General features: G+C 40.7%; 1 protein-coding gene across 9 annotated transcripts in view; it reads left to right on the top strand.

Moving 5' to 3' along the window:
• The window catches only part of MACF1 (microtubule actin crosslinking factor 1), a 341,743-nt gene that overhangs the window by 238,760 nt on the left and 80,002 nt on the right, over nt 1-22,981 (top strand). For 8 of the 9 annotated variants that reach the window (XM_055342058.1, XM_055342057.1, XM_055342064.1 and 5 more), the window contains 9 exons: nt 3,117-3,283; nt 4,748-4,904; nt 6,951-7,068; nt 11,398-11,460; nt 12,122-12,363; nt 13,280-13,409; nt 14,053-14,252; nt 17,631-18,126; nt 18,776-20,247. In XM_055342058.1, the coding sequence (XP_055198033.1) occupies nt 3,117-3,283; nt 4,748-4,904; nt 6,951-7,068; nt 11,398-11,460; nt 12,122-12,363; nt 13,280-13,409; nt 14,053-14,252; nt 17,631-18,126; nt 18,776-20,247 (3,045 nt within the window). The remainder of the gene's footprint in view (nt 1-3,116; nt 3,284-4,747; nt 4,905-6,950; nt 7,069-11,397; nt 11,461-12,121; nt 12,364-13,279; nt 13,410-14,052; nt 14,253-17,630; nt 18,127-18,775; nt 20,248-22,981) is intronic. The other variant, XM_055342059.1, reaches the window with a different exon arrangement.

Raw genomic sequence — 22,981 nt, 5'->3', positions numbered from 1 at the left:
CCTTTACCTCTTTGGTTAGGTTTATTCCTAGGTATCTTATGCTTTTGGGTGCAATTGTAAATGGGATTGACTCCTTAATTTCTCTTTCTTCAGTCTCATTGTTAGTGTATAGGAATGCCATTGATTTCTGGGCATTGATTTTGTATCCTGCCACGCTACCAAATTGCTGTATGAGTTCTAGCAATCTTGGGGTGGAGGCTTTTGGGTTTTCTATGTAGAGTATCATGTCATCGGCGAAGAGGGAGAGTTTGACTTCTTCTTTGCCAATTTGAATGCCTTTAATGTCTTTTTGTTGTCTGATTGCTGAGGCTAGGACTTCCAATACTATGTTGAATAGCAGTGGTGAGAGTGGACATCCCTGGAAAAGCAAGCTCTTACAGGGAACTCAATGTGGGACTCCATCCCCAGACCCTGGCTCTGGGATCACGCCTGAGCCAAAGGCAGATGCTCAACCACTGGCCACCCAGACATCCCAGTTTGTCCATTTTTTTGAAAACACAGCTTAGATTTATTTTTCACTCATTCTGCATGTTCAACCCGGATCAGCTGGACTACTTAAGTCATCATGATCACTCAGGGATTCAAGTCAATGGGAGCTTCATTCTGCCCTACCTTCATGACTACTGCTGCAGCAGGGAGAGGGCATATCAAATCCATTTTCATTTCGTTAGTTAAAGCAACTTTCACACCTGGTTTTCAAGGAAGCAGAGAGATGTATTCCTACCATATACCCAGTAGGCGCAGAGTTAGAAATATCTGATGAAGAGTCTTACAAACCACAGATCTAGATATGTATGCAGGAGTAGGATTGCTAGGTCATAGTATATGCATATATTTAATTTGACCAAAAAGTGGCCATCTTGGCTCCAGAATGGCTGCAGGTGCCCCCACATTGCCACCTACAGTATCTCAATATTTCTGTATCCCTATATTGATGCATTGAGGTTATCTGACTCTAACTTTTTCCATATTGAAGTAGGGTCTTATGGTCCTCTTCGGTTTGCTGTCCTTTTTGGGTTTTGCTTTGAATAATTTCAAACTTACAGAAAAGTAGAAGGAATGGCACAGTAAACACCAGGATCCTTTTCACCTAGATCCCAGTCTGTCAGAATTGCACCATTTTGCATTCCCACCAGCAGTGCACATGGAAGTACCTGTTCCCCTACAGCCTCACCAGGAGAATGTGTTGTTAGCATTCAAGTTTCTGTTAATCTGATTGATAAAACATGATATTTCAGTGTGGCTTTAATTTTTATTTCTTCTCTGATGAAATTGAGTATATTTTTATACACATAAGGGCCATTTATTGTAAACTCTTGGTTCATAGCCTTTTACTGTTTTCTGTCAGAACTTTGTTTTTTGGTTTTTTTCCCCCCTTCTTTCAACTTACAAGAGTTCTGTATTAGGGAGATTAGTTCTTTATATGTAGTTATGTTGAAAATCTTTTTTTACAGTTTGTCCTTTGTCCTTGCTTATAGTGTTTTGGGCCATGTAAAAGGTTTTTAAATTTTTACACAGTAGATTTTATTACTTCTTATTGAACATGTCTTTTTGGTCATGATTTGAAAGCCTTTTGCCACACCCATACTTGAATTCACCCATGCGTGCTTCTAGAACTTGGTTTTTTTCTTTTATTCTTTCTTTTACATTTGAATCTTTTAACATTTTAAGTTCATTCTGGGATACAGTGTACAATATGAATCCATGTTTATCTTTTTTGAAGTCTATCTAGTTGTTCCCAGTATCATTTCTTTGAAAACTCTTTTTCTCCAGTGATTTGAGAAGTCCTCTTTATCAGATTACAATGTCCGTGTGGACTCAGATCTATTTCTGGATTTTCTATTCTTTGCTGTTCTATCTGTTCATGAACCATAGCATACTATTTTTTATTCTAGAGACTTCATGGTGTGTTTTACTATCTAGGAGGGCTAGTCTTCACTTTCTCCCTCCCTGCCACTCTGCCTGCCTGCCTGCCTGCCTACCTTCCTTCCTTCCGTCCTTCCTTCCTTCATCTTTCTTTTTCTTTTCTTTTTTTTTTTTTTAAGATTTTATTTATTTATTCATGAGAGACACACAGAGAGAAGCAGGCCTCCCACAAGGAGCCCATTACGGGACTCGGTCCCAGATCCCAGGATCGCGCCCTGAGCCAAAGGCAGATGCTCAACCACTGAGCCACCCAGGCGTCTTCCAGGGTTTTTCATACATTAATTTTTCTGTGTGAACTTTAAAGTCAACTTTATTAGCCATAGGGGAAAATATTGGTATTTTTATTTGGATCACATTGAATTTATTCACGTGTGCATATACGCACACATACATACACATATCTTTATGGATGTCTTTCCATTTACTGAGGTCTGCTTCTGTGTCAGAAATATCTTAATGTTTTATTCATAAGGGTTTTGTATGTTTCTTGTTAGTTGGTTCTTAAAATTATACCTTTTATGCTGCTATTATAAATGAAGTTTTCATTCTTGATTTTTATATATTGGTTTTATATCCTGCCACCTTATTGGATTACTTCATTGTTTGATTAATTGTATTATTGATTCTCTTGGGTTTTACAAGTATACTTTCATATAATCTGCAAATATGCCTTTACCTCCTCTTTTCTACTTTGTGTATGCCACAGATTGTTTCTCTTACCTAATTGCATTGGCTACTATCTTGAATACAGTGTTAAATTATAGTGAAGAGAGTATGTTTGCTATGTTTTACAGGAGAGATAAGCTATGGAAGCTTAGGGAAATTTAATAGCTTGAGATTGCAAACCTAGTAAGTAACAGCCATGATTGATTTTCTGGAGTCTTTTTGACTCCAGAAACCTCCATTCTTTTCATTCTGTCATGCTGCCTCCCAAGTCTTTGAACATTTGTTTAAAGGAGACAAGACTTATTTTCAATTAGCCACTCTCAGATGGATTGGAAAAATCCTCCCTATTTATTGCTTTGATCTAGCAGTTGACCCAGCAAGCATGCCACTTTTCTTATTCCCTTTTTCCACAGATTAGGGGGAACTTGCCCCAGATTTAATGTAGATCTCTTTTTTTTTTTTTTTTGAGTATATTTGTTTACAATGATAAGAGGATTTAGTACATTTCCCATTTTGCTTGACAGGAGCTCAATTCGGAAATGGAAGATCAACAGGAGAACCTCGAGACTCTTGAGAATCTAGTCACTGAACTGGGCTCCTGTGGCTTTGCCCTGGACCTATCCCAGCATCAGGACAGGGTACAGAACCTCAGAAAGGACTTCACAGAGTTACAGAAGACAGTTAAAGAAAGGTGAGTTTTCATATGTGTTGGTCAATTTGGAGAGCTAAGTTTTTTCTTGCTGTTAAATGATTTTCTCTTCCTCCTTCAGTAGAAAAGATGGCATCAAAAAGTCTGCTATTTTAGGAGATTGGAAAATGCCTCTTTGAGGCAAAGCTGTCCAGTGTACTTGGTGCTTAGTGGTTTTCTAATACTAAATAATGAATTCCCTTTCGCTAATAGGGCTATTTCCCTCTGCGCAATCAAAAGCCTGGGTCACCTGGACCAAACAATAAATTTGGGGCAGCAAGTAGGATTGTGGCAGGATTTTGAAATAAAGAGAAAAATTGGAGGAGACTTGCAGGCGTAATTTATTTTTAAGATTTTATTTATTTATTCATGAGAGACACACAGAGACACAGGCAGAGGGAGAAGCAAGCTCCATGCAGGGAGCCCGATGTGGGACTCAATCCTGGGTTTCCAGGATCATGCACTGGACTGAAGGCGGTGTTAAACCGCTGAGCCACCGGGCTGCCATGTAGGTGTAATTAATGGTTATATTGGCTTTGGCTCTCTCTCTGCTTGCTTTGACCACATTTAAGTTGTTGTTTTGGAAGAGTGTCTGGATTCTTCTTTCAAGCTTAACATGGGAATATTTGAAAGGAGTGGCTAATTTCATATTATCCGCTGTTGAAAAGCCATGATTCCATTCAAAAACCTCATGTGGATTTGTTTAGGAGCTTGAGAAGACTTCTCTTGGTTTAGCCATATATATAATCTTGATTTGGCAGGTGACTGCCTTATGGAAAGTAAGCTTGTTTAAGCAGTGTTGCTTAAGACAACACTGTCAGCCTCAGGTTGTTTTGTGGAGAGAAGGGAGACAGAGGTCAGGAAGGCTTGTTCTTCCTCTATGCTGCGGGGCGGGGCCGTTTAGCTGGAGGAAGAACCAGGTTCTCTGCCTAAAAGAGCTTAAAGTCTGATAGATGTGGCCACTTCCAAAACTTAATTTTGAAATTGAATTCTCCTTTGTCCTTGGCTTGTTTTACCCATTTGTGTGCTTGACCTAACTTCTGTGAGCCTCTGTTACAATGTCTTCCTTGCTAAGGGGATTAGCATTTGAATTAGGCCTTGAAAAAGTCAGCTACCTAAAAAGTGACAGAGCTGGATTTGGGATCCAAAGCCTACATTCTTTCCATTGTATCATTGCACCTAAATAGCAGGCTCCTTTTAGTTTCTCTCACTTTCACTTTAGCCTGTAGTAAGATTGAAGATTCCTCTCCCCAGAAATGTCCAAACAAGGGCAACAGATTCCTTAGTTTGTTGCTCTCCTACATTTGTATGTCGTGGTTTAGCCAAAGCTGCAGTGAAAAAAGTTATGGGAAGGAAAGGCCCTGTAAGGAAAAGATGCCTAGAGTCCCCAAATGAGTATAGTTTTAGTTCAAGTTGACTTCCTTACAAAGCTTGGTCTGGCAAGTAACAGAATGTCTTCATTGACAGAGAGGAAGATGCATCATCTTGTCAGGAGCAATTGGATGAATTTCGGAAGCTGGTTAGGACCTTCCAGAAATGGCTGAAGGAAACTGAAGGGAATCTTCCACCTACAGAGACTTTCATGAGTACTAAAGAGCTGGAAAAGCAGATTGAACACCTGAAGGTAGGTGAAGAAAAGGAGCTCCAGGAACCAGGTTAGACAACAGTTTGGAAGCTTATGTGGACTGAGCTTCAACTGGTGGGACAAGTCCAAGTTATCCTTCTGCATCAGAATAGAAATCCCTCCAATTTTCTTCATGTGATTCCCACCTACCCCTACCCAAGTATTGAGCACCAAAATGTCTCCTCTTTTTTTTCTTTTTAATTTTATTTGCTTATGATAGTCATACAGAGAGAGAGAGAGAGGCAGAGACACAGGCAGAGGGAGAAGCAGGCTCCATGCACCGGGAGCCCAACGTGGGATTCGATCCTGGGTCTCCAGGATCGCGCCCTGGGCCAAAGGCAGGCGCCAAACCGCTGCGCCACCCAGGGATCCCACCAAAATGTCTCCTATTTCAAAACCAAAATCAAAAAGTAACCTGGGAATAACATCTATAAAGTTTCAGCTATTTCTCGGATGCCTCTCATGCCAAGGGGGGTTAGAAAAAAGATAGTCATTATAGTCCTGTCCTTGAGAAGTTTATACTCTCACTGTGTGTTTGAGAATTAGAGAGTTATCCGTGAGCAAGTGACCAGATATATGATCAGGAGATTAAGGAAAGATCACCACCTCTACAGCTAAAAAAGGAAAAGTTAGAATCAGATAGTTGGAAGGTACCTTCCAGAGTAGGATCAGTATTTCTCCCATCCCCTGCAGGATCTCTTCTTTGATTCAGTCATTCAGCCTCTACTTGCATCTTTAACACATCTCTTCCTTTTGTTGAAATCAAGCTGTATCTACCTCCAACTAGTTCTCATGCATTCTCCTTATTTGCTTAGTAAAGCAGGATTTACCAGATGACAGGGAAGAGTTTGGTGATTTCACAGGGAGAGTGCACAGAACATTTGGTGTGGGGAATCCCCTAAGGCAGAGACTTCCTGATTTTTTAGTTCACAGTGCCCTTACTATTTCAATAAATTTTTCATGGTACCTAAGGGCCAAAAAAAAGAAGAAAGGAAAAAAAGAAAAACCTAAAAAGCCTCACATGCTACACATGCTTTGTAGCTAGGTCTAAACTTTCATAGTAGTCGTTCACATGGTGTCCAATAGATGTCACTGTATTTCCCTCAAAAATTTAAAATATCCTGTGAGTTGATGCATGATTTGGGAACTATGGCTCTTTGGAATCTAGAGTGATTGATAAAGGAATTGACAGCTGTGAATTGACAAGGCTCAGTTTGCAGTTAGGCAGCAAGAACTTGCTGTATAGTCATGGTTCTGTCTTTCTCTGCTGCTGGGCAGCTTAAAGTCAAAAGCAAACTAAGTTGATTGTCAGGGAAATTCAGTGTGGAGGAAGGGACTCAAGGCTAAGAAGGTGTCCCTGCTTTGGAAGAAGTAGAAATCTACTTTTGTGGTGGGGATCCACAGCTAGAGATAACATGACCTAGTTAGAGCAGGGTGCCTTTGTTTCTTAATGGTTTTCTTTGGTAGTTAGAGCTCTGGCTTCAAGCCCAATATAAAGTTCCCTTGAAAATGCAAAGTGTAGCCTATGATTCTATGTGTTTTTCTACATTTCAATATCTAGCTCCTCATTTTACTGCCCATTTGTCATTTCCTTTTTATTCTTTACACACATGCTGTTCCCTTTTACTACCTTTTGTTTTTACTAAAAGCTTTCACCCTCAAGGCAGAGTTAGATGTGTCTCCTCTGTGCTCTGAGTTTACTGTCTGTATTTTTGTAGTAGCATTTATCACATTATAATGCAGTTGATAATCTGAGCTCTTGGTTTTAGAAACTGTATCATAATCCTATTTTGTATCCCCAGTGTTAGGCATGATGTCTGGCCTATAGTAATGCTCAATAAATAATTGATGAATAAATGAGATGATCCTGAATATTCTAGGATGTCATTCTCCTGTATCATGGCTGGTTAAACCAAGATCTTCAAGTGACTAAATATATGAGGATGATCACTTAATGCTTATCAAAACTTTAGGGAAGGAGAATAGGTGTCCTTACTGATGAGGAGAATGCCCCTAGATGTTAACATTTAGCTGTTCTGTCAACAGGGTCTTCTAGATGACTGGGCAAGTAAGGGAAGTTTGGTGGAAGAAGTCAATTGCAAAGGCACTTCTTTAGAAAATCTCATCATGGAGATCACAGCACCTGATTCCCAAGCCAAGACAGGTGAGTACAGGCTTTTAAAAATGTAGTGAGTAAACAACATTCTTCACTTTGGCCTTTGGTCTTTGGTTATGACCCCTTAATTAATAAAAGTCAGAATCAGCATTGAGTATGAGAACAAAGGGCAATGGTCCACAAAGCCATCTTCCCCTTCAAACTGACCTGTCTCCCATTTGTTATATGACATTGCTCCATTTTGCAGAACCTCTTCCTGTGATGGGAAAGAGTAAAGGGACTAATTGGCCTAAATGAACAGAGAAGAATTAAAATAGGATTCTGTTGCTTTCTTTTAAATATTTGCATGAATGGCTATACATCATCTTTAAATTGGAGTCAGCCCTTGAGAGTTTAAGCATGATATCTTGAGAGAGAATAGGTATTCAGGAGTTGGTGTCGGTCTACCAAGGACAACCACACTTCTTGGAAGGAGATACAAAGATTGTGCCCAGATATGTGAATAATCCCTGGCTGCAGATTAAGTCTTCCAAACAAAATCCATATGAGCTCACAGTCACTTTCTGGTTTTAAATTGGGATCTCAGAGGTTTTATTGCCAGACTGTATTAGTGCACTCCTACAATCACTTAAATCATAAGAGAAAAGTTTATTTTTTTCTCCTGAGAACAGTCACTTTTCTGTCAAAGCTTAAAGATCTCTTGGAATTACCCAGAAATGACATTTCAGGGAATTGGTGTTTCTTATATTGCAATACATAAAACCTCTTTTTTTTTAATAAATTAATTTTTATTGGTGTTCAATTTACCAACATACAGAATAACACCCAGTGCTCATCCCGTCAAGTGTCCCCCTCAGTGCCCGTCACCCATTCACCCCCACCCCCCGCCCTCCTCCCCTTCCACCACCCCTAGTTCATTTCCCAGAGTTAGAAGTCTTTATGTTCTGTCTCCCTTTCTGATATTTCCCACACATTTCTTCTCCCTTCCCTTATATTCCCTTTCACTATTATTCATATTCCCCAAATGAATGAGAACATACACTGTTTGTCCTTCTCCGATTGACTTAATTCACTCAGCATAATACCCTCCAGTTCCATCCACGTTGAAGCAAATGGTGGGTATTTGTCGTTTCTAATGGCTGAGTAATATTCCATTGTATACATAAACCACATCTTCTTTATCCATTCATCTTTCGATGGGCACCGAGGCTCCTTCCACAGTTTGGCTATTGTGGACATGGCTGCTAGAAACATCGGGGTGCAGGTGTCCCGGCGTTTCATTGCATCTGAATCCATAAAACCTCTTAAGTTCAGGGACTTATTGGTGTATGACTACATCAGGAGTCAGCAAGCTCTTTCTTTAAAGGGCCATGTGTTAAATACTTTATAGGCTTGTGAGCCACATGGTCTCTGTCATACTATACATCTCTACCGTGGTGACACAAAACAGTCATAGATGATATACAAGTGAACGGATATGGCTGTGTTCAAATAAAACTTTATAAACAGAAATAGGCAGAGGGCCAGATTTGATCACTATAGTTTTTTGACTTCTAGAGTAGATCCGTGGTTTTTCAAACATTTTAAAACACTAAAATCTTTTTTTAAAAAATCTCAAATAAAGCTCTACTACATAAAACAGATACAAATGATACTTTGTTAGCATAAATTTCCCTGATAAGTGGATTTTAGCATTTTATCTATTATAAAAATCAGTGAGGATATTGAGACTATCTAAGGGAATATAAAGATTTGACAAAGGATTTTTGGATGACAGCTTTATAATCTGATTTATTTCTCCATTTTGTTTGGTTACATCATATTCAGAAAATACAGGTCACACAGATAAGTAGTTGTAAAGGATAACAAATGTCTTTAAAAGTTCACTTTACAGTCCACCTGTGTCAGAAAGAATTGTCAAAGTCTTGGAAATGGACAACATGGAAGTATTGGGTGTCCTTTCAGTGAAGTGTTGGACATTGTCTGATAGGCTTTTGGAAATTATTTGGTCCTGAGTGTGTACCTTTAACTGAATTTTTGTTTATTGAACTATTCTAGAATTTTGTATGATAAAAGTTGACTTGTAGATAATTGATAGTAATGCAAATGATACTTGTCCATAGCAATTCAAGTAAATTTTGCCCCACAGGAAAGACAATCTCAAGTATTAACTTTAACCACTTTCTAACCACTTTCCCCTTAATTGCTCATTTATTAATCTCCTCAAGAGTCATGGGGTAGAACAGGTGAAGGGAGGGGACCAGTGGGGATGGGGAGCACAGTAGCTGAAGATGCACCCACCATGTAAGTGATGCAGCCTAAATTCAAACACAAATATACTTGATTCAAGGTGGAAAAAAAAGTTCACTTTAGAGTCTCAGAACAGTCCTCGCTTAAACTGAACTGGGAGCTTGAAAGTGATGTAATAAGGAATTCTTGTTTCAAAGTTAAAACACCAAGAATTTTAATGAAGGATCACCTTCCTTTCTTAAACATAGAAAACACCTAAAACTGGCATTGAGGACAACAGCCTGTAATCTGACATCACCATGACCTGGCATGTTAAGAATTCTGTTACCACCTGGTTCTGCCCTAATGAGAGCCTGCTCTGAGCAGATGCACCTTAGCCTTTTTTGTCATTTTCTTTAATATAGTAACCACATGCTGCAAATGTTTTTCTTTGTACAAGTGGACATGTATAAAGTGCTAACGAAGAGCTATGGCTTTTCCAATCAGTCATACTCAAAAAGTGACACTTTTAAATGTCAGCAATGGATGTATGGGAGCTACTTCATTCTATCCCCAAAGCAGCATAAATTGGTTGTATTGAATGGTTTAGGTGTGGTGTTCAACATAACTGAACATGTATGTTTTATTGCCATTTCTAAGTAGTTACAAATATATTCTGAAGATTAAATTTAAACCAAACATTTATAGAGTCCCTAAAGCACCTCCTTAGGTGCTTTGAAAGTCACTAGCCTGAGTGCTCTCAAAGTTATCTTCTACCTCTGAAAAATCATGAATATTGCAGTTCTTAACATTCGTGTAGCTCTTGTTTCATAAAGTGCTTACGGTATACAGTACCTCATTACCTCTCTCAGGTAACCTCATGAGAGCTGACAAGATAGCTAGTATTATCTTTATATCCTGGAGAAGAAACTGAGGTCTGTCTGCAGATTAAGGCTCACATACCGAGTTAGTGACAGTCTTAGCCAGGACCACCTTCTCCTAATTACTAGTCCAGTTTCTTTTTTGGTCATCACCCTACTACAATGGAATATGATCTTTTTGTTTGATCCATTTTTTCATTGAAAATACAATAATGTTGGGATGCCTGGTGATTTGTTCGGTTAAGCATCCAACTCTTGATCTTAGCTCAGGTCTTGATCTCAGGGTCCTGAGTTCAGGCCTCGAGTTGGGCTTCACACTGGGGGTGGAGCCTACTTAAGGAAAAAAAGAACAGGAAGGAAGGAGGAAAGGAAGGAAGGAAGGAAATGTTAACATTTAAAAGTTTCACAAGTACTATCTTTTAATATAATCTTAATGTAAAACATTTTTCTATGAAATCAATGTGCATGAGAGTTTAATCTCTTCTTGAGATTCATATATCATGAATATTCTTCATATTTCTGTATAATTTCTATAATTACATGATCTGATTTTTATTTAACTTGGGACACTCCTGAAATACAAAGAATCAACCTGAGGAGAATATAGGTAAAATCATGGTAATTAGAAACAGAACCAAAGGCCCAAAGCAGAATTTATGGGAATATTTACGAGCCAGATATATTGGTGCTCAGTATTTCCGTTTTCTGGTAGGAAAGGAAAGCAGAAAGTCACAGAAGAATAGACAGAGAACCTTCCTTTTGAAGTAATATAAGAAGGACTCGTCTTAATGTCTTTATTAAAAGAATACTGCTTTTTATGTCCTCAATTACATTTACTGTTCATTTTTATTATATTGAAGGACATTGATGTTAACATTGAGCCTTTTGGCTTTATTGTAAATCCTCATTCTAAAGTGTGGCAGACAGCACAGACATTCTAAAGACTTAATTATTTTACCAATACTTGCTTCACAAAGTTATGACAGGATCCAAAGAATTCAAGTTGGAGATCAAGGAAGGAAATAAATTAGAGTTTTCCTAAAGAAAGGGTTAAGAATCGCTACTGCTAAGAACCCAAAACACCCAAGTGATGCTTGGTTGCCTGGCAGCTAAATTGATTTGTCTTTTTCCATGAGTATGTTGTCCTGTGCTGTGTTAACCTCCTGATACCTGAGCTTAAAGTGAGTGCCAGAGAACAAATTCAGTGCCTGTATGTATTCCTAACACGTTTGTCTTGCCCTGCTTGTCTCCCTGTCCTTCTGCTCAGGTTCCATACTGCCCTCTGTAGGAAGCTCTATAGGCAGTGTAAACGGATACCACACCTGCAAAGGTGAGAATGCCATCTCACAGTGCCTCTTTGTTGGATGTGTTAGAATAGTGTTCACGTTGGCATCTGTGTATGTTTCTGTATGTGTGAAAGAACTGCTGCCAGGATGGGTATGAGGGTAAAAATCTGGGGGAGAAGCCACTGTTGATGCTTCTTTGCTGGCTTGGTAAAGGCTAAACGGGTTGGCAGCCAGGGAGATAAAAGTACTAGGAAATAAATTGGACCGCTAGATAAGACCAGTAAGGAAAGACCTTGCAGAAAATACATGTGAATCTTTTGAGTCATAAAGAAGCCACATTAGAGGCAGTCTGTTCTAACCCTCAGCCTCCCAGCCCCGTGGTTTCTCTGTTATTTGGAGAAGAGGGAGCAGAAGAATGCCCCAGATCCTTCACTCCCTTCACTCCTGCAATTCCCAAGTTTATTTAGCATTTTATTTGTACATCTATGTAGCTAATGTCAAAATCCGAAAGCCAGATCAATGAAAGCTCTTTTGCTTTGTATATATATAAACAAGGACTTTTATGTGATTTACCAGGAACAGACTCTCTAGTTCACTAGAAGGAGTAGGAGAGACACTTAATCCTGATGAGTAATTTAGCACGAGGAACCCTTGGGGAGGCTTGGAGAGCTATTCCCGATCTGATTTTTGTTTCTATGATACTAGATCTGACGGAGATCCAGTGTGACATGTCAGATGTAAACTTGAAATATGAGAAACTGGGGGGAGTGCTTCGGGAACGCCAGGAAAGCCTTCAGGCTGTCCTCAGCAGAATGCAGGAAGTTCAGAAGGAGGCAAGCTCAGTGTTGCAGTGGCTGGAATCAAAAGAGGAAGTCCTCAAAGCCATGGATGCCTCTTCATCTCCAACCAAGCCAGAAACAGTGAGAGCCCAAGCTGAATCTAACAAGGTACTGTGTTTACATTAGCTGCATCCCAAACACTAAGAGGAAGGGGCTGTTGTACCAGTGTTCCTGCCTAAGCCCAGGACTCAGCCACACTCATGCCATGAGGAGCCCTTTCAAATGAAGACTATGCTTAAAGTCTCCTAGAGAATTTTCTTACCTATGAAATGAGAAATTATTATAAATATAATACTCAGAAATAAAACCGGGCACACACCTGGATGGTTCAGCTGGAAGAGCATGCAACTCTTGATCTTGGGGTCATGAGTTCGAGCCCCACATTGGACATAGAGATTACTTAAATAAATAAAACTTAAAAAAAGGAAAAAAAAACAGATCTGTTTACAGAAAGAGAATATCCCTCCTCTGAAATATCAGCTCACTGAGAGTGGGATCTTGTTTCCCATATGATGTTTTAAGTCAAACCATTGACATCAAAGCCTCTTTCCAACTCTTGGGGGATTTCAGTATAGCTGTGATTACAGTTCATTCTTAAGGTTGACATGTAAGACGAGGAAGAATAGCAGGAGGAATAAGATCATATAGAAAATCGTATAAAAACTTTTTTTTAACAAAATTTTTTCTCTTCTAACTGGACATACCATGCCATCTTCTCCAGCTACATAAATGTTCTTGACATCACCATCATCGTCATCATTGTGTATGGGGATTAGTAATTCCTTCTTATTGGGTTCTACCGATACGTTGTACATGAAAAAATTTAGATCCTGCCACTTAGATTTTCATTTTAAAGTAAAAATTGAAGCAAAAATGTTGTGTCTTAAGATCATGAAACAAGTCACTAATAGAATCAGAAGTGGAGCCTGTAATTGCAGGCCAGTCTTCCGGTACTTTCCTCTACACGCATAGCTTTGTTTCCTGTGCAGAAATCTCGTGGCAGCCCTGATATTCTCTCTCCTAGGCCTTCCTGGCTGAATTGGAACAGAATTCTCCAAAAATCCAAAAAGTAAAGGAAGCCCTGGCTGGATTACTGATGACATATCCCAACTCACAAGAAGCAGAAAGCTGGAAGGAAATGCAAGAGGAACTCAGTAAGTTATCAGAGGAATGTTGCAAATTCACTAAATTGCTTATCCTCAAAGCAAAATAGCCTATAAAGCATGACTTATTTTTAATTTTCATAAGCAGTCAAGAGGAATAGGGTTAGAGAGTGAGTCTGATTAATGAAAAAAATCTAGAGATTCCGCTCAAAAGTGTCAGAAGTTTGGCTTTTATGGGCAAGTCAGTCTGACAATCTGCTGTGGGGATGCTATGGAGAATATTGGGGATGAAAATGAAAAATAGGAAATAATCTATTCACTGGAAGGATTAGATGAATTATTCTGCATTCATACTGACCTAAATATAAATGATATAGGTGAATGTTTATTGGCCTGAAAAAAACATTGGCATGAAAGATGTTTTTATAATTTAGTAAGAGTTTAAAAACAGTCATAAAATATTATTAGACATGCATGTGTGTGTGTATTTCTGTGCAGTTTCATTATCACCACCACCACAATCAAGTACAGAACTGTGCTACTTTAGTTAAAATTAAATAAAGATTATTTTTAACTTAAAATTTTTTAACTAATTCTGGGGTCATTTCCTGTGGTGTACTAGGAACATAACTTAGGGATCAGGCCAGTGGCTGGTGAGAGTAAAGGAACACATTCTCTCATTTCCCTTCCACAGATTCCCGATGGGAAAGGGCCACCGAAGTGACCATGGCCCGGCAAAGGCAGCTGGAGGAATCCGCAAGTCATCTGGCCAGCTTCCAGGCTGCAGAATCCCAGCTCCGGCCCTGGCTGATGGAGAAGGAACTGATGATGGGGGTGCTGGGGCCCCTTTCTATTGACCCCAACATGCTGACTGCACAAAAGCAGCAGGTCCAGGTGAGCCACAAAGCTTACGGCTCTCAGCAAAGAAATTGGGAGTCACACATACCTGGATTTGAATGCTGCTGTCAGCAAGTAGATTTCAAATGACCCTGGACAAGTCACTTAACCTTCTAGGGTTCTGTTTCCTCGGCATAAATAAGGTGTTTGTAAGGGTTTTATCACAGTGCCTGTCAAATAGTAAATAGCCGATAACTATAATATTAATATCATTAACAGAGGTAGTAAGATGAATGGTTGTGAGAATGGGGAATTTCTGACTACTTTGTAGAATCGTATTTTACTTTTAATCCCCCATTGTAGTGATATAACTTAATGTAGTGTCTTATATCTGCTGATGTCACTTAAAGATTTTCTATTGCTCAAACCTCAAGAAATTTTTTTTTTTTTTTTTTTTAAGAAAAATTGATCTAGGGATCCCTGGGTGGCGCAGCGGTTTGGCGCCTGCCTTTGGCCTGGGGCGTGATCCTGGAGACCCGGGATTGAATCCCACGTCGGGTTCCCTGCATGGAGCCTGCTTCTCCCTCTGCCTGTGTCTCTGCCTCTCTGTCTCTCTCTGTGTGACTATCATGAAAAAATAAATAAAATCTTTAAAAAAAAAAAAAGAAAATGAAATGTTTAAAAAAAAAAGAAAAATTGATCTAAGTGCCTACTGTCATAGAAATCTAGGTTGGTCAAATTATGTCATTTCTGATGAATTTCTGCTGAGAACCTTTTCTTCTTCCTCCTCCTCTTTTTTTTTTTTTTTTTTTTTTTTTGGTAAGCACTGTAGTATCTTGTTCTACAAACTCTTCCAAAATACTTTCAGACTTGTTCCATTTCTTCTCACCATCCACCAGGTTTCCTAAATTAAGACCTAAGAGTGGTTTTTAAAGGAACCCTTTCTTTTAGCCCCTGCATATAATTATCAAGTCCTATTTGGTTCACTTACAAATATTTTTCTATTCCAGTGGTTTTCAGACTCTTTGGTCTCAAAACATATTCATGCTCTTAAAAATTATTGAGGATCCCAGGGGCACCTGGGTGGCTCAGTTGGGTAAGCGTCCGACTCATGATTTTTGGCTCAGATATTAAACTCAGCGTCGTGAAATCAAGCCCCACATTGGGCTCCGTGCTTAGCACAAAGCTGCTTGAGATTCTCTTTCTTCCTTTCCCTCTGCATCTCTGTCTGTCTGTTTCTCTCTCTCTGAAGTAAACAAATAAATATTTTTTTAAAAAGTTATTGAGGACCCCAAAGAGCTTATGTTTATTGATATCTATTCATATTTGCTGTATTAAGACTGAGGGGTTGCTTGGTTTAATTGGTTGAGCGTCTGACTCTTGATCTCAGCTTGGGTATTGATTCCAGGGTTGTGAGTTCAGGCTCCACATTGGGTATGGAGCCTACTTAAAAACAAAAACAGAAAAACAATGAGGAGTTTTAAAAATATATATTTATTAATTAATTTAAAAATCACTTTGGTAAAACTAACATTAACATAAGTTACATATTTATTTTTTATTAAAAATAATATTTTCCAAACATAAACTTATTTTTTTAAAGATTTTAAAAAATTTATTTATGAGAGACACATAGAGGCAGAGACACAGGCAGAGGGAGAAGCAGACTCCCTGTGGGGAGCCCGATGTGGGACTTGATCCTGGAACTCCAGGATCACGACCTGAGCTGAAGGCAAACTCTCAACCGCTAAGCCACCCAGGCGCCCCCAAAAACAGAAACTTTAATAAGAGTAGTATTGTTTTATGAGTTTGCAAACCTCTTTGATGTCTGACTTAATAGAATATTCTCATATGTTTTCATATCTGCTTCTGTACTCAGTCTATTGCAATACTAGATGTCATGTAGCCTCTGGAAAACTCCACTGAACGTTCATGAGAGAAAAATTATAAAAGGCAAATAATTAGTATTATTATGAAAATAGTTTGACCTCATGGACCCTCTGAAAGGGCCTAGAGACTCCTGAGGATCCCTGGAGCATACTTTGAGAACTACTGTTTAATTCTTCTCCATTCTAAATGCTCCTCCCTTAGGTAGGTTTGATCTTAGGGCTATACCATTGCAACAGCCTCCCAATGGGCTGCTTTGTATAGTGCATCCTCCACACAATTATCAAATTATCTCTGTAACTCATGCATCTGAATACATGAAAATGCTTTGCTGGCTCTTGGCTGCTGATTGAACAAAGTCCAAGTACCTGGCTGGTGTCAGATCGAAGGCTTTCCACAGCCTCATCCCAGTGTGTCTTGCCAGCCTCATTCCCCACTCTCCTCCCATATACCCAGGTTTCTGCTCGCACCAGGTAATGCATCCTTTCCTTGAACACACCATGCTCCTACCATTCCATGCCCTTGCTAATCCCTAGGCGTCTGCCTGAAATGCCCCTCCTCAGTCTGTCTGCTTATTGGGAGATATCCTTTGTTGTGTCCTCTGTGAAGCCTTTCCTTACTTGCCTCATCCACTTTGTCATCCTCCCACAGAATTAATCATCCCTACTTTTTGCTTTCACAGTGCCATGTTCACATCGGTGTTTATCATTCGTCCTTTTTTTTACATTCTGTATTAGTTTATCGTTTATACATCTGTAACTCCTTGAAGTCATGTCTTTCTTACTTATGTACAGTGTGAGTGATGAATACTTTCCATAAATTTTCTTACTTAATCCTTAAGACAGCCAAGATAAGTACTTTCTATCCTCATTTTATAGATGAGGAAGCTGAGATTTGGAGAACTTTAAAAACTCACCTAAGGTTATTTATACAGTTTGTGAGTGATAGAGTCAGGATTTGAATCCAAGCAGTCCAACTCCAGAGCCTGTAACTCTAACTGCTTTGCTGAGTGAAATAGTGGCTAGAAAAGTGTAAAAAGACATGCTACATGCTTTAAAGAAGCACATTGTCTAATTGTGCTGTATTGTAATATATAGATTGTATGTGCTGTTGGAACTCCAAGAAAGCAACCAAGAAAGACAGAAGTATGGAGAGTTGAAATGGCAAGCCCAGCCAGGATTATAGCTAGCTCTGGGACCCAGGGTTCCAGGCTTGCAGTTCAGAGGCCTGGGTTTTATCTGGCAAAGCTGATGAGTGCCAATCCAGAAAACAAGACCAACCTTAGTAACTGATATTGAAACAGAGTAGGACAAATAAGGAAAAGAAATAGAATAGGCACAATCAATGGCCCTTTCAGAACAAATTTTTATTAAGTGGTTGTTAAAAGTGATACTGTTATTTTCCCAGTAGCCCAGTCCTTGGAGTTTTCTGGTTTATTTTCAAAAGGAGTTGGCACTACTTGGCATGATCCAAAATCAGTTTTTGTTTTGACATTCTTTTTAGATCTGTCTTTTCTCTCTAAGCATCTTGATGTCATTTCTATTACAGTTTATGCTGAAGGAATTTGAAGCCCGCAGGCAACAGCACGAGCAGCTGAATGAGGCAGCTCAGGGCATCCTAACAGGCCCTGGAGATGTTTCGCCATCCACCAGCCAAGTACAGAAAGAACTTCAGAGCATCAATCAGAAGTGGATTGAGCTGACTGACAAACTCAATTCCCGTTCCAGCCAAATTGACCAAGCTATTGTCAAAAGCACCCAGTACCAAGAATTGCTCCAGGACTTATCAGAGAAGGTCAAGGCAGTTGGACAGAGACTAAGTGGCCAGTCAGCCATCAGCACCCAACCTGAGGCTGTGAAGCAGCAACTGGAGGAGACCAGTGAGATTCGATCTGATGTGGAGCAGTTGGATCATGAGATTCAGGAGGCACAGACACTTTGCAATGAGCTCTCAGTACTCATTGGGGAGCAGTACCTCAAGGATGAGCTGAAGAAGCGTTTGGAGACAGTTGCCCTACCTCTCCAAGGTTTAGAAGACCTTGCAGGTAAGTTAGGGTGAGGAACACACTGCTGATGTTAGCGGCAAGCCAGAATATGGGCTTCGTGATAGTCCCAAGTATCTAGTGTGACCTGTAAGCAGCTTTTGGACTCAGACTAGTGTCACCCTATCCCTTTGTCCAGCTACAGTGAGAATCGCTGTGGTTATCAGATGTTGACTGAGTGCTAACAGTACTTGGAGCTTTATGTAGCTTAATCCCAGAGATAAAAGCACTCATCCTAATTTTGTCAGCAGGTAGACGTTCATGCTCTTAGATGTATTTATAGTTACACATATACTTTCACTCACCCTCATTTATACCACACACACATATACCATATTATAGAATTAGATGTTTATGATGGCCTCGTACAAGAAGAATTTTGTCATCAATTTATTGCCTTCCTCTAGAAACTTTCATGGCTTTTTACCAACTAAGAAGTAAAAGTTTACTTGTTACTTAGACTATCTTATAAGGTTGGTATAAGGATTAAGTAAGATCTAGTATATGAAGGAGACTAGCTTTGTGCTGCTTTTATGGAAGGCCCTCGGGTGACATTAGTTTCCATCCCCTAAGATGAGACCATATACTCCCAGCAAACATGTTAATGCCCAGTTCAGATTTGATTGGTTTAAATTTGATTTTCTCATTTCAGCTGATCGCATGAACAGACTCCAGGCAGCTCTTGCCAGCACCCAGCAGTTCCAGCAAATGTTTGATGAGTTAAGAACCTGGTTGGATGACAAACAAAGCCAGCAAGCGAAAAACTACCCAATTTCTGCAAAATTAGAGCGGCTGCAGTCTCAGCTACAGGAGAATGAAGAGTTTCAGAAGAGCCTTAATCAACACAGTGGTTCCTATGAGGTGATTGTGGCTGAAGGAGAATCTTTGCTTCTTTCTGTACCTCCTGGAGAAGAGAAAAAGACTTTACAAAACCAGTTGGTTGAGCTCAAAAGCCACTGGGAAGAGCTTAGTAAAAAAACTGCAGACAGACAATCCAGGCTCAAGGACTGTATGCAAAAAGCTCAGAAATATCAGTGGCATGTGCAAGACCTCGTGCCATGGATAGAAGATTGTAAGGCCAAGATGTCTGACTTGCAGGTCACCCTGGATCCAGTGCAGCTAGAGTCCAGCCTCCTGAGATCAAAGGCTATGCTAAGTGAGGTGGAAAAGCGCCGCTCCCTGCTAGAAATACTGAACGGTGCTGCTGACATTCTGATCAATTCCTCTGAAACAGATGAAGATGATATCCGGGATGAGAAGGCTGGGATCAACCAGAACATGGATTCCATTACAGAAGAACTACAGGCCAAAACAGGGTCTCTCGAAGAAATGACTCAGAGACTCAAGGAGTTCCAGGAAAGCTTTAAAAATATTGAAAAGAAAGTCGAAGGGGCCAAACACCAACTTGAGATCTTTGATGCTCTAGGCTCCCAAGCCTGTAGCAACAAGAACTTGGAGAAGCTAAGAGCTCAGCAGGAAGTGCTGCAAACTCTGGAGCCCCAGGTAGACTATCTGAGGAACTTCACTCAGGGCCTGGTGGAAGATGCCCCAGATGGATCTGATGCTTCCCAACTTCTTCGTCAAGCCGAGGTCACCCAGCAAGAGTTCCTGGAAGTGAAGCAAAGAGTGAACAGTGGTTGCATGACGATGGAAAACAAGCTGGAAGGGATTGGCCAGTTTCACTGCCGCGTCCGAGAGATGTTCTCTCAGCTGGCGGACCTGGACGATGAGCTTGATGGCATGGGTGCCATCGGCAGAGACACCGATAGCCTCCAGTCCCAAATCGAGGACGCACGGCTATTCCTCAACAAAATCCAAGCCCTCAGGTTAGACATAGAGGCCTCTGAAGCAGAGTGTCGGCAGATGCTGGAGGAAGAGGGGACTCTGGATTTGTTAGGTCTCAAGAGGGAGCTCGAAGCCCTGAACAAGCAGTGTGGTAAACTGACAGAGAGGAGCAGAGCTCGCCAGGAGCAGCTGGAACTGACTCTGGGCCGAGTAGAGGATTTCTACAGGAAGCTGAAAGCCCTCAATGACATGACCACGGCAGCAGAGGAGGGGGAGGCCCTCCAGTGGGTCGTGGGGACCGAAGTGGATCTCATCAACCAACAGTTAGCAGATTTTAAAGTAAGTCTTACCCTTGTTTTTTCATCTTTTGCCATCTGATAGGTATTTCTCTTCATGTAGCTTGGAAACCTGGTGTATATACATCTTAACTTCTGCCCTTGAGGCCACTATGCTCACTTCCAACCCCGTCAAAGCACACTATCTGAAGACTAAACAGTCTCTTGGATTCTGGGCAACTGGTTTGAACATTTTTCTATCGTAATTTATTTCAGTGTTGATAACCAACTAAGGATATAGAAAGAAATGTCCAGATGTTACTGCTTACTCTGAGAATCTCCTCTTGTGATTTGTAACAACAGAGAGAGTTTTTCCAGGTCCCTGTTTTTCAACTGAGGTGTAAGAAGTCATAAGATAAACAAGGGTCATCTTCCTAAGGTGTTGGCTTTCTTTTTCTCATACTTCAGGGGAAAGTTACTGATGTATTATGAAATAAAATAAAAATTCTCATGAGTTATTAAGATAAAATGTGACACTTTAAAGAAATTTCCCACTTAACAGCAGGCGGTGCCTAAGACTACACCCCAGACCCCCAGGAGTACAAGTACTTGGCCTGTAGGAGAGTTTGAAAAGCACTGCCCTAACTGCAAAAATGTTTTAATTCTTTGCCTGAGTCAGAATTTCCAGTCTGGTGATTTTGTGAGTCCAAATTAAAACAACAGGGGAAGACAGGAGTTGACTTGAAAATGTGATTTTGCCAGGTTAGGGGCTTGGAACTCTCAGGACTGCCTGTTGGGTCATGGCTCTCAGGATGGGAGCCTTTCATCCTGCGTTTCTTCTGTTGTCGATGCCAAAAAGGGCCTCAGCCCACGGCTGGAGGCCCCTCGGCTGCTTTTCCTTCTTGGTGCATGGAGTAGATGTGGAAAGGCTACTTCCAGCACTGTTTCCAGCACTGGTGTTAATTATTCCCACGTACCAGTCATACTCCTGCCGTCAGAGTTCGTTTGTTCTCTAAGGCCCCTGCCTGTCAGGATTCTTTTGAGTACAGATACAGATGGAGAGGTGGTGATACCAGGTCAGAGTCCCACGGTCCTGAGGAAAGTTACAAGATCCACATGCAGACAGGTGGCTATTTCAGGAAGGCCTTCTGCTTAGGGGATTTTTTTTTTAAATATTTTATTTATTCATGAGAGATACACACAGAGAGGCAGAGACACAGGCAGAGGGAGAAGCAGGCTCCATGCAGTAAGCCCGATGCGGGACTCGATCCCAGGACCCTGGGATCATGCCCTGAGCCAAAGGCAGACTCTCAACCGCTGAGCCACCCAGGCATCCCTGCTTAGGGGATGTTCAGCTCTGAAGCGGGACATTGGGTGAAGACCCCCTAACAGTGTTTGGAGATGCTATATCTGGGAGCAGCAAATCATCATTTTGGGGATTCTTGAGGCCCCAAATAAGGAGAGGTTAGGGAGGGAAAATTCAGACTCATGAGCCCACATGTTTTCCTCTAAGAAACTCCCACACCTGGATCCCTGGGTGGCGCAGCGGTTTGGCGCCTGCCTTTGGCCCAGGGCACGATCCTGGAGACCCTGGATCGAATCCCACGTCAGGCTCCCGGTGCATGGAGCCTGCTTCTCCCTCTGCCTGTGTCTCTGCCTCTCTCTCTCTGTGTGTGCCTATCATAAATAAATAAAAAAATAATAATAATAATAAAAAAAAGAAACTCCCACACCTCCATTGCAGTGGTGGGGTGGCCTTTCTTGCTTCATCACGTGTGGCGTTCTGGCCTCTTCCACTGTAAGTGCCTCAACGGAGAAACTGTCTTCTACAGGCTCTGGGTTACCTAGAATTAACTGTCTAACCAACTGAATGAATGACTTAGAAAACTGAAGCCGATCCCTTTGGGCTTTGATATTTTGTTTTATCAAACTGGAATCTGATTTACATGGGAATTATTTGGGGTTTTTTGTTTTTTATTTTTATTTACTTATTCATGATAGAGAGAGAGAGAGGCAGAGACACAGGCAGAGGGAGAAGCAGGCCCCATGCAGGGAGCCCGAAGCGGGACCTGATCCCGGGACTCCAGGATCGCACCCTGGGCCAAAAAAGGCAGGTGCTTAACCGCTGAGCCACCCAGGGATCCCCTACGTGGGAATTATTTTAAATGTTATTTGCCTAATCTTCTAAACACTATGTTGTGCCTATGTTTTTCTTTATAAGTATGGTTTAACATTAAAAAGATGGTACTGTTCTATCTGATGGTGATATCCTCAAGGATATTAGGGACATTCAGGGCTGCTTTGTATTGAATATTCTTAAGTGACTATGCAATTTGATTTGGGTACGGAGGTTCTTGTCTAGTGCCTCTCAAGTGTGTGTGCAGTTTCTGTTCTTCACCCTTCCCCAGGCAGCAGGTATTCTTTCCTACCGCGGTTACTTCTCACAGCCTTTAGCAGTCTGTCCCTTGCTTCTCATCTTCAGTGAGCTAGAAAATGAAGTAAACAAGCCTGTTAAAATTGCATTAAATACAAGCTAGAATATAAAAAAGAGTCCATAGGCAGGCACACAGAGTGTTTGGATCTGAGGACAACTAATCATTTCCTTTTCATTTCATCCTTCATTGCTGAAACATTCTGAATTTTGATGCAGCTGAAAGATTTTCAGAAATTACCGGACAGTCCCGTATTTTATTTGTAGCCTAGTATGTAACCTAAAACTACTCAGAGTTCGGTCACTGCATAGTTGTTTGTTATATCATACTTGTTTCACTGGTTTCCAAAACTCAGCCTCTCACTAC

The sequence above is a fragment of the Nyctereutes procyonoides genome, unplaced genomic scaffold, assembly GCF_905146905.1.
Source record: "Nyctereutes procyonoides isolate TBG_1078 unplaced genomic scaffold, NYPRO_anot_genome, whole genome shotgun sequence".
Taxonomy (NCBI): domain Eukaryota; kingdom Metazoa; phylum Chordata; class Mammalia; order Carnivora; family Canidae; genus Nyctereutes; species Nyctereutes procyonoides.
Note: the sequence above shows the minus strand (reverse complement) of the source record. Positions and strands in the feature narration are given on the sequence as shown.